At 43.9% G+C, this 11,413-nt stretch overlaps 1 protein-coding gene across 1 annotated transcript; it reads right to left on the bottom strand.

Moving 5' to 3' along the window:
• Positions 1 to 7,849: 7,849 nt before the first annotated feature.
• On the bottom strand, positions 7,850 to 8,776 carry LOC309673079 (olfactory receptor 4Q2-like; the record flags this gene model as incomplete). The annotated part of the gene is made up of 1 exon (XM_082484784.1): positions 7,850 to 8,776. The coding sequence occupies one exon, from the start codon at positions 8,774 to 8,776 to the stop codon at positions 7,850 to 7,852; it is 927 nt and encodes a 308-aa protein (XP_082340910.1).
• Positions 8,777 to 11,413: the final 2,637 nt, after the last annotated feature.

Below are 11,413 nucleotides of genomic sequence, written 5' to 3'. Positions count from 1 at the left end.
TTCCCCTAGAGAACACACGGAAGTGTGACGGTGTACATCCCTGTTACGGTTTGAGGAATCCCCAACAATTTATTGTCATTCAGACAATTATTCTCTCACCTGATGACCCATCCCCACCCAGGAAGGGGAATTAGGGTTAGAATATAAACAGATTTAATAGAATAAGATGAAATAATTAACATTAACAGTACTAAAGAAGCAATATTGATCCCGCTACCAGTAGAAATACAGAAGGATTATCCTCAGCCCACTCCATCCATAGAAGCTGTGCGCTCCCCACAGGGACAGCCAATGTGGGACACTGCCAGCGCTGCAGCTTCAGGAGGAAGGGAAGGGCTCGGGGCTCTGGCACTGGGGCAAGAAGTTCTCAGCATGGCAGCTATCACGGGAGAGAACTCCTCAACAAACTTTCTAATTTATATTGAATGTGCTGTTCATGGTATGAAATAACCCTGTTGGCAGCTTGGGGCAAGTGCCCAGGTCTCACTCCTCCTCATCCCCACACCTGATGAGCTCAAAACCACTGAGACCTTGAAACATATACACCATAGCTGGCTGTAAAGTAAATATTTTCACCAATTTGGACACTAGAGTCTTCCAAAAAATGCAGTTTTCCCAAGCATTAGAAGATTCATAACTGAAAGAGAAATTAATCCTGTGTCCCTGAAACCAGAACACCCCAGGCTTCCCCACGGAGCTCGGAGAGCTGTGTCAGCAGCAGTCTGAGGGCATACTCCGTGCCAGGGAGGGATGATGTGTTTACGGGGAGAGCAAGGGTATCTGTCATCAGCTGCTGGTACCAGTTTGAACCCCCAGCTGAGGGCACACCTTCTCCCAGGGCCCCTCCAGCTGTCCCTTGCAGTGACACCCACTCACATACAGCTGTCCCCCTGTACCAGCATCATGCAGGTGCTGTCTCTTCCAACCACAGCTTGCCAGGAAGGCCTTTCACTCACCCCAGCAGCGCACAGCTCAGCCATCATGGGTCAGGAGCCCCAAATCAAGACAGCCAACCCCTACAGCTCGTCTCTCAAACCCTGCCCCACAAGCACCCCATAGTTTGATCAAGGCTCCCAAATCCTCATTTTTCCCTACAGTATCAACAACCAAGGACATCTCTACCCCATCTCCCTGTATGTACCAACCCACAGACCTGGGGTTGGGGTCTAAGCGGCTAATTAAATACTTGGAAACACAGGGTTCAGTCCCCTGTTCCAAAAAGTTCTTTGGCACCCCAGAATATATTCACACAACAGACCACTCAGAGATGCCGCTTGCTCCCACCAGTGAACATCAGCTCTGGCCTCATTATATCACAACAGCTTTCAGACTTAAAAAAAAAAAAACCACCCACAGGGCTAAGGATAACCCAACTGTGCCTGCAAGACCAGCTCCAGAACCTGGAGGTGAAGGAACCTACATGTCTGGGTGGCTGAACAAGATGCAGCCAACACTGGTGTGGTCTGTTGAGTACATGTCAAGATGGGACTTGAATAGGCGGGGCAAGGAACTCAGTTGAGGAAGACGGTGAACCACCATGGTGGAGTGGGGGTTTGGCTGTGTGGGAGGATCCTGGCTTGGGATGGAGGACAGGCAGAGAAAGGAAAAGGGGAGTAAAAGGAGGGATGACTACACAGGGGGAGAAGGCACAAGTCTAATTGCAGCAAGCGCTCAAAGCAAGCGTGAGAAGAGCAGTTGAGGACAGGATGTGGTCAAGCAGCCAGAGGACTGGACCGGTGCCTGGACCAGCCTCTGCAGGCAACAGTACAGACTGTAGGTGCTGGCAATGGCAGAAAGCACTACCCCAACCTGGGGCTAAGGCATACCTCATTCCAATCAATAACAGAGAGTGAGGTCATCAGGAATCACCAAGATAAACTCATCTACACATCCTTGGTTTGCAGAGCAACAGTTCTACTCCTAGACTCACTCCCATTGCAATCCTGGGGCTTCTCTCCAGGGTCCGTCTGAGCCACTTCAGTTTTACAGCACAGCCATCTCTGTCAATTCAGTCTGCCCTCACCCCCCTACAGATATCAGGACATCTTTCCTATAAGCTGTTACTGGGACATAATTACATTCCCAATTATTTTCAGTTGATAAATCTTGTACACTTGAAGATTGGCACAACAGACATATATGCAGAATTATTTATAGATCAACCACTTAAAGTTCACTTTTCCCCCTTTTGCATTTGCTATGATTCTTCCTCTTTAAAAAAAAAAGAAATTCCTGGATTTACTATTTCACCTGTAGCATCCAGCAGCAAATTCAGGACAATGCAATAATAGCACCGAGAAAAAAATTTAGTGACATTGCTCACCTACACTCTGACCTTTTTCCAGAGGCAGCTCTTGGATCCCTCCAGCACAAACTCTCTCCAGCACCTTGGATCACCTCCAAACTCTTGATGCCCCTGATTTATACCTGCTGAACAAATAAAGCAAAACAAATTACCATCAGCTGAATAACTGGACCACGGGCTCTGATTAGGCTTGCATTGATTTACAACAGCTGAAGACTTTTCCACCTGCTTCCCATAACTGCGCTTGCACTGTTTTGAGGGTTTGGTTTACAGGCCTCAGTGGTGCAACAGTTATTTTTACCACCAATATGGTGTATTTTCAGTTAAAGTGTTAATACTCCACAACACAAGAAGTTCTGGAAAACTTGTTGTAATAGAGTGCTATTTGGCCCAGGGATTTTATTAGAGGTGGTGGTGATTCACCAGAGCTGGGAAATGTCAGTGGGACTCAGCATGTTGACCTGGTCACTGGGTGACCAGCATCTGTGCGCTACGGGGTGGTTTCCTCTAACCTACTCCTTGGCTACGTGCCCTTTGCAGGAGCTACGCTCTCTCGTATCAGCCAGAGATCTGGTTGGTTGTCCTCAGATTAGATACAGCATTTTGCACCAGATGGGATGTTTCTCCCAATGACTAAAGTGATCCCCATGTATGAATAATTTAAACTGTTTTTACTTTAAGCCAGCTGCCTAGCTAGTCAGATGGCTTAGTTTTATATATATAATATATATATATGTAATAGTTTATCCATTATTATATTTTAGATCAAGAAGTCTGAGGAGCTGCTATCTTATAACATTGAAGCATTTGCCTCAGTTAAGATAAAACATGGATCATGTCTATTTTCCTATCTAGTTTTATGTAATTTAAAATAGTGTTATTAAATATTATATGATTGCGTATGATTTCTATAATATACATTCTGAAATGTCTAATAAAAACTTTACTGAAATGATTCAATATTATCAGAATTATACATTTTTATATTTATTAATTGAAATTTACCCTAGTTGACCCAGAGGATGTTTTAATATTTCAATGTTTCTTTCTAACACAAAGGAATATTACAGAAGTAGGAGTTCACCAGTAAAAGGAAATATCATTTGCACAAAGATGGGAGATATTTGGAAATCTGTCTTGACCAGGAGGATCAATGACTCATCAATGCATCTGATCCTCCTCTTTCTACTGGTGTGGGAGTGAGGGCTGATTTAAGACAGCATTCTACCAGAGGAGAGATAGAGAGAGTGGAAAGCCTCCCACTTCCTTGCAGCAATTCACCTGCTCAGAAAACGAGGTTGGGATCAAGGCACATGTTTATTCTCAATCTAGCCTCCCCCACATATCTATCCTGGGGATGTAACAAGTGGACCGGTATCTGTGTGCTCCTGAGGAAAGTCTGGACAATCACAGAACCACGGAATTCCATCATTAAAATCTGCAGATGAAAGCTGTTACAGACTTCTGTGTTGTCATTGTCTGAGTCTTAAAATGGAATTAGATACTGCAGTGATGGCTACAGACACATAGCTGGTGCTGTGGCCACTCAGCTCTTTCCATACAGCCTTCCCAGAGCTTTCCCTGTGCCCTGGGCAGATAAAATATCTCAGATCACCGCTGCGGCACAAGCAGAGAGTTTTGACGCAACTAAGATGGAGGAGATGTGGGATGCAAAAAAAAAATCTCACCTGACAGTAATTAGGCTATCAGCTCTCTCTGTAGTGAAAGGTGTACACAAGCAGATCCAGAGGATGATTTATGACCCCTAAGATGAGTTTGTAAGAGGGATATGATTATTTATCTTCTGAGGGGGTCTGTTTCTTTCCTCTATTAGAAAGGGAGCCTAGACAACTAGATTAGATCAAGTCATTTAGTATTTAAATAGCTCAGCTTCAGCGAGACGAATCCTACTTTTTGTATAGACGTGTTGTATACACGCAATAAGACTGATGTTTCTGTCTCCATTGCCCAGCTGTGCCCGGGAGATGCGCTGCAGCTCTGGAATATCAGACCAGGGAGCACTACATGTTGCTCTGACAATCTTTGCGTGCACAGTAAACCAGCTGTATTTGGGATGCACGGGGCTTAACGGACACGGACAGTGGCAAATACACATGTAAAAACACCTGCCCTGGAAATCCACCTGCCTTACGCTCCAATCCCATGGTTTTGTACCGTGCCATAATGCAGTTTTCCACACCACACCGACAGGTGAGATAAGTCTGCAGGACGAACTGTTTCAAACACGTGGACGTGTCCAATACTAGGGGTAAACATAAAGGAAGATTTCCTCACTGGACTTCAGCTGCATGTAAGTGACCTGTTTAATCAGGCTTCCTCTATATTCATCAGAAAGAAAGAAACGAGCGTTTTCAAAGGGCAATTCTTCCTGAGGATGGGATGAATAATTTCCAGGAACTGCCTCTTTCCACCGAGTATGGAGGCAGCTTGGATGACTGACCAGACCCAGACAACACTTGGACATGCTTACTGGCAGATGGCACCAACTTCTTCACACTCAACCCTCCCTGTTTTTTCCTTTTAAAGGTATCTTTTTCTCTGTTGAGGGACCTTGAGCAACCCAGGCTCCAGAAGGAGATGCTGCAGCGGGATGCCCTAATCTAGGTGGGATGAATCCATTCCTAAATCATTCTAGCACAAAGAAACTTACAGTGTTCTCCTGATGGCAGACACTGAACTTCTGGTGGATTGGGTGATATAATTTTACCTTCATAAAGGATAAAGGAGTACATAAACTTAATTACTGCAAGGTTGAAATTTCAGTTATAAAAAACACACTGCAGAACAAAATCCTGTTGGCTTTTCTTTAGTCTTCTTCCCCAAAGATAGTTGCTATCTCCCCAGATAGAATGCTGGATCGTGTCACTCCTTCCTCTATATATTGTCCCGAGGATGATTTTAGTAATTCACTTGTGTGAGAGAATTATGACTATGCTCTCAAAGGTTAAAAAAATTTGCATCCTTGTCTGTCTAGAGAAAATCCTACAAACAAAATCTCTGCTGTCTTTAAGTTACCTGTAAACGTCACTATGAGTGCGTTTAGACACGCTTAGTGTATTTGCCTCTGCCATCTGGTGGTAAAGCACAGGAATAGTACGCCAGAGAGGGAGAAAATTCTTGTACTGGATTTATTTCTTTGAAAATTATGATCCCACACAACTGAAACTGTTTAGAAAGTTTCAGGTTTTTAACATTTTTTTTAAATGTTACCAGTTATATATATCCATAATTTGAAGGGCTCAAATTTTGTAGACGCTTGACTTTGTGGTATTTATTGTTTACTGTTGCTAGTTGTTAATAATGTATTATCTTGTGTTATCTTGCATTGAACACTATAACATTGCATTATATATTAATGTGGTGACAGCAAGATATAAGAGATAGTCTGTTCAAATAGCTGGGTGTGATTCTAGCTATAAGCTTCAGCAACGGGCTGTCCCGAGTTATCCCAAATATGGATAAGCACATTGATTTATCTCACCCAAATCTGCACCAGAAGTGAGTCCATCTGACCTCATCAGTCTAAGCTTCTTTCGTGGTCAAAGAAAGCACTTGTCAGTCACTTTTCATCTTCTCTTAGAATAGACATGTTCATGCCCTAGGATCCACAGACCTTCGTCGTTAACTAAAAAGAAGATCAGATGAGCAACACAGGTGAAGCTGATTACTTCTAACATCGCATACTTTACATCACAGACAGCTAAAGGGTAGAAAGCAAAAACTCACACCATGTCCTTCAAACTGGGGGATCCAAGTGACTGAATATGAACATAACCCCATTACTCCCTCAATGTATCCTGAAATATTGTGTCAGGTACAGCCATGCTACCCTGTGGGGCTAAGGTGAGAAAGGTCTTTGATACATAATGATTACTAAGGTTAAAAAAACCTGACTATTTCTTGCTTCTTGTGGGAGGGAATTCAGCAGTTACACTGGTTAGTACGAAACTTGTGTTCCTCAGGTCTTAGTAATCGGTGATGAAAGACCTGTTTCCCATTTCCCATTTCTTCTTTGTGACAGAAGGCCAATCATTCCGTCATAGCTACTGTTCAATTCTGCTAGAACAGCAGATTTCAACACAGGCAGAGTTGCTCGCTTTCCTAATTGGGAAATCACCTCGGTGTGCGTTTCGGCAGCTCTTGTAACGAGCCAAGCAGAAGCGGCTGTGTAGCTGCTTGTAAGTCTCTCTGCTAAGGACTGGGTTACTTGCCAGATTTCCCTATACACCCTTGTCCTCCCGATGTGTATACATACACATAAAGGTTCCATTGTTAACCTGGCGCAAGTTTTTTGGAGCTGCTTTTTATTTTTACAGTGCTGGGAGTTACCAAAACTGGAATAAGGCTGTTCTGGGATTCCTAGACTGTAATATTCTAGTTCCACTTCACCCTGAAGTGATGCTTTGCTAAATGTAAGCCCAGTTTCAAATATAAACTCACTTTGCCTCTGTTATTTCAGATAATGCCTATAAGAAGCAGTCCAAAAAGCAGCGGTCAGTCACTGTGGACAGCGCAGTCTTTGTTTTTCCACACACTTAATTGGTTCAGAGCTGAAGTAGAGGAAATTATTTTCTTTCACCAACAACATGGAAACAGGGGTCACTCAGGCTCCAGAACTCCTTTCTAATCAGATTTTTGTGGTAACAGCAGGGAATTGCTTAAGAAGGGTTCTGTAATGTTTTTGAAGAGGTTGTAATCTCTTGCCATGGCAGAGAAATGGCTGTGGTGATGGGAAGAGTCCATCCATTTTTATGAGAAACGGAGGAACATCACAGAAACAAACATGGAAAAGCAAAGACAAGATGGGGGGGGGAAGACACTGGCAAAGACCACACTTATTCAGACCTTTCTGATTTGTAGTTCAGGGAAAAGAATTATCCATGCCTTAAAAATTTCTCCATGTTTCTTAATAAACAGTAACCACGTTAGTGCAAGTTCTGTTATGTAATTGTGGTTTACGCTTTCCAAGCAATGTTCGGAGGCTGCTTGACATTTCCCAGTCACACAGATCCAGTGCTCAAATTGTTTTTATTATATTCTTCAGCATAATTTCTTTTCCCTTAGAATTTCATCCCAAACGTCTGAGCTCTGCCCGTGCAAAACTTCACTCACTGTGTCACAAAGATCACTGCATACCGCTATCACTCTGTACTCAAGAGTTTGGTCCTCCTGCCTTCTCTTTGAGGGTGCAGAGAAAGATGTTCTAATTATCATAAGAAAATGCAATTATAATTGCAAAGCTATGTGAATAGTAAAAATCTTAAAAATGTCTCATCTGTCCTGCAGCAGTGAAAAATCTGTAGGTGGACTAAGAGAACCTAAAGCCCCCAAAAGAGGTAAGAATACCAATGAAATCTAGAGCTCTGAGGAAACCAAGGTTACATACATTCCTTAGCTGGAACTAAACATCCTTTGGATTTCAGCTATTGCCCCACCTGTTGGATTCTAACCCTGTTCCCATGCCCCAATCTGCCATTAGTCTGTAGGAAAGCAACTCCAGGTTTGCTGCAAACCCAGCTTGTCTCAGAAGACTCTGCAGCGCTTCCACAATTTCCACATGGACGCCTTCACCTCCTTATTCCTCAGGGTATAGATGAGGGGGTTCATCACGGGGGACAAGACAGTGTAAATCACACAGATGTGCTTGTCGGAGGGGAAAGTAGAAAAGGGCCGGAGGTAGATGAAGATGCAGGGTACAAAGAAGAGGGTGACGACCATCACGTGTGAAGCACAGGTGGAAAGCGCCTTCCAGTGCCCCTCAGTGAAGCGGACCCTGATTGTGATCAGGATGAACGTGTAAGATGTGACCAGCACCAGGAAGCAAACCAGGGATATTAAGCCGCTGTTGGAAGCCATGAGCCACTCAGTGACATAGATGTCTGTGCAAGCAAGCTGAATGACAGGAGGCACATCACAGAAGTAGTTGTCGATTTTGTTAGGGCCACAGAAGGGGAGCTGGACTGTGAGCAGCGTCTGGACAATGGAGTGGAGGAAGCCCCCTGCCCAGCAGGAAGACACCAGGACCCAGCATGCCTGCCGGCTCATGATGGCTGTGTAGTGCAGAGGCTTGCAGATGGCAGTGTAGCGGTCATAAGCCATCACAGTCAGGAGGAACATCTCTGATGCCCCAACAAAGTGCAGGAAAAACAGCTGGGCTATACAGTCTTCGAACGCAATGGCCTTCCTCTGGGAGAACAGGTCCACCAGCATCCTGGGCGAGGTGACAGAGGTGCAGCAGATATCTATGAAGGACAAATTGCAGAGGAGAAAGTACATTGGTGAGGACAGCTTGGGGTCAGTCCTGACTGTCACAATGATAAGAAGGTTCCCCAGCAGAACCATGGCATAGGCCAGGAAGAAGAAGGTGAAGGAGAGGACCTGCAGCTCTCTTGTATCGGAAAGCCCCAGGAGGATGAATTCAGTCACCCGGGAGAAGTTTCCCAGTGCCATCACTTCAGCTCAAACTCCCATAGCACAGGTGTGGGGGTGAAGTCATGGGCTGACGGGCACGAGAAGGGGATGTGCTCCAGCTCCAAGGTGCATGGCTGATGAGAGCAGGATGTATTTACTGCTGTTCTGCCTGCTACAGAAAGCACAGTGTCACATCATAAATTATGGCGAGCAGTGTTTGCAAAGAGCACTGTTCACCTTTCTACTGCCTTTCCACTTCCTTTTCAGGTTTCTGGTCCCTCCGTGCTGACCCTCACCCTTGAACTCACCCTGACCACTATTTTTCTGCATTGTAGTTGGTGTGACAGAGTGCATGCTCCCATTCTGTCAGGGAGGAATCACATCCCACTTTCACAGGACTAGAGCCGCAAATGCTGGAAAAATGCAACACCATCCTTTTACCTACTGGGAGTTTAAAGTGCTGTGATGGCAAGTGAACACTTGCCATGCTCAAGCACTGTGTCTACAATATATGTCTCAACCATGAGCTATTTCATATTCTATTCCTAATTGCATTTCCCTAAATTGACAAAAAGGTTCTCCAGTTAGCTTGTCTGCTCTGCAACTAGAAACGCATGCACAGAAAGCAGGTCTGGGAGGTTCTCCACTGGTATTCCTCTCCATTGAGCTAGCAGATGTTTAGTAGGTTGAGTGCTCTCTTAGGCCTGTTGTTAACAGAACATGATCTCCTGAAGAAATTGTATTTTCTAACATAGCAGAAGCTACAAAACTCTGCACAGTTTCTCTGCCTCTTTGTCACTCAGCATAATTTTTAAAGTTCTTCAGTAGAAAAATACACTCACTGTCTTGTGGACATTAAAATGCGACCAGCAGAGGAATGGTCATTTTCATTTACAGTCACACCAGGAAGTTCTTCAGCTGCTCATTTCTGCCTAAGAGTTTACAAATCAGCCAGCAGGAGATTACTACTAAGAAAGCAGTGCCTGTTTGTCACATATGCCTCCGTTGCCTTTTGCTAATACCTGAGCATTTCCCCCAGGTCCTGCTCTATTCTCTACCACTTTATGGTATTTCCTAAAGACTGTTTTTCTTTTCCCATCAAACAGGTTTGCTTCATGCATAATTCAGAACATATGTCTCTAAATCACAGCACTAGTTTAGAAATTATCCCACTTTTTCCTCTCTACCTCTCCCAAAGGCTCGGTAGTCTTACAGAGCTAGTACAGCTGCAGAGAGGGAGAACCGTCTCATCAACTGTGATCCCCGACGTTCTACTAGACAGAGACCTGCAAAACAGGCATCACAGTTTGAGCAAAACAGCTCTGGCTTCCTGTATAATCAATGAAGAGGAATAAACACCTTAAAGCCATGACTCGGTTTACCTTGTTTAGATCATTACACTACAGTGAGATGACTTATACCATAGAAGATAGTACATCTGCTCTTGGAGAGAAAATACCTGCACCATGCTAGATGTCTAGAATGCAGTCAACATTAAATGAAGCTGCTTTGAAGGATCCAAATGACCCAAATGTCACAGTAATATTTAAATTTATCTGTATATTTTTCAACAGATTACCGAGCATTTCTCTCTGCCTTTCACAAAAACAAACACAACCACACACATAGGCTTTAATATGCCATGGCTGAGATGAAGAACATAAGCAGAGAGGAAAAAAATGATTACTACTGTACCCAGTTACTAGATGTTGATACAACATGAACTTTCAAGTCTGAACTCCACAGCACTTGTTGTCTGAAAACATTTTAAATGATTCACTCTAGATCTATTTCAAGTTATTAATCCGACAGGTCAGGGCATTGTTCCACTCTTCTTCCTCCGGCTTGTAGTTGCCATATCCTTGCTCTTGTTTAAGTTTCTTGTTGCATAGAAATTTGTTCCAGGAGGTTTTCAAACGATTTTTCTTCTCCTGACATGTTACAGGCAAATTTTACTCTGATGGTTCAATGTCCCATTTTCTGTCTATCATTTAGACAGAAAGATCCAACGAGTCAATCCCTCCAAGGCTTTCTGAACTGACCTCTGTGTTTCCCGCATCTTCCTTCTCCCTATAGTCATCCCATCCCAACATATAAATACTCCTGTAACATACTGGGTACTAAACATAGGCAAAAGATAGTTTTCCACTGGTGGAGGTTGACCTGTGAGAACTGTTTCATTACCAAACTCCAAGCAGGTACCCAAGGGCCTTATTAAACCGTTTTGGTGGCTGTGTCCCTTGGTGTGCAACAGCACACCAATTTGCTCAATGACCTTCTGTGCCTGGAGTCCTGAAGGCTGGGAAAGAGAGGATAAGACACCACACACTTCTAAGCACTCAGAAGCCATTTGTATGAAAAACCCCACAATTCTCTAGTAATAAAAACGTAAATGTAGGTCTGTACTACCAATCCCTGCATTGAGACAGTGTTGGGCACCAGGAAATGTTGCTTGAGATCAGAGAAGCTGCAGAGCTGGGACAGGTAGCGATGGTGGGAAATTGCAGTCACTCAGGGATAGACCGGATCAATGCCTCATCAGGATGAGATATAAAGATAAACTAATAAGAATGTTCTTTCCCCAAGGCAAAGGAAGGTCTGGGCAGACCACAGATGTCAGTGGTGATATGCCACTGTGTGGCTCAAGTTCAAATCAGCTTGAACTGGTTATTCTGC

Source organism: Vanellus vanellus (assembly GCF_965231255.1).
Source record: "Vanellus vanellus genome assembly, chromosome: 6".
Classification (NCBI taxonomy): Eukaryota; Metazoa; Chordata; class Aves; order Charadriiformes; family Charadriidae; genus Vanellus; species Vanellus vanellus.
The sequence above is the reverse complement of the archived record's forward strand: the minus strand, read 5'-3'. Positions and strand labels throughout refer to the sequence as shown.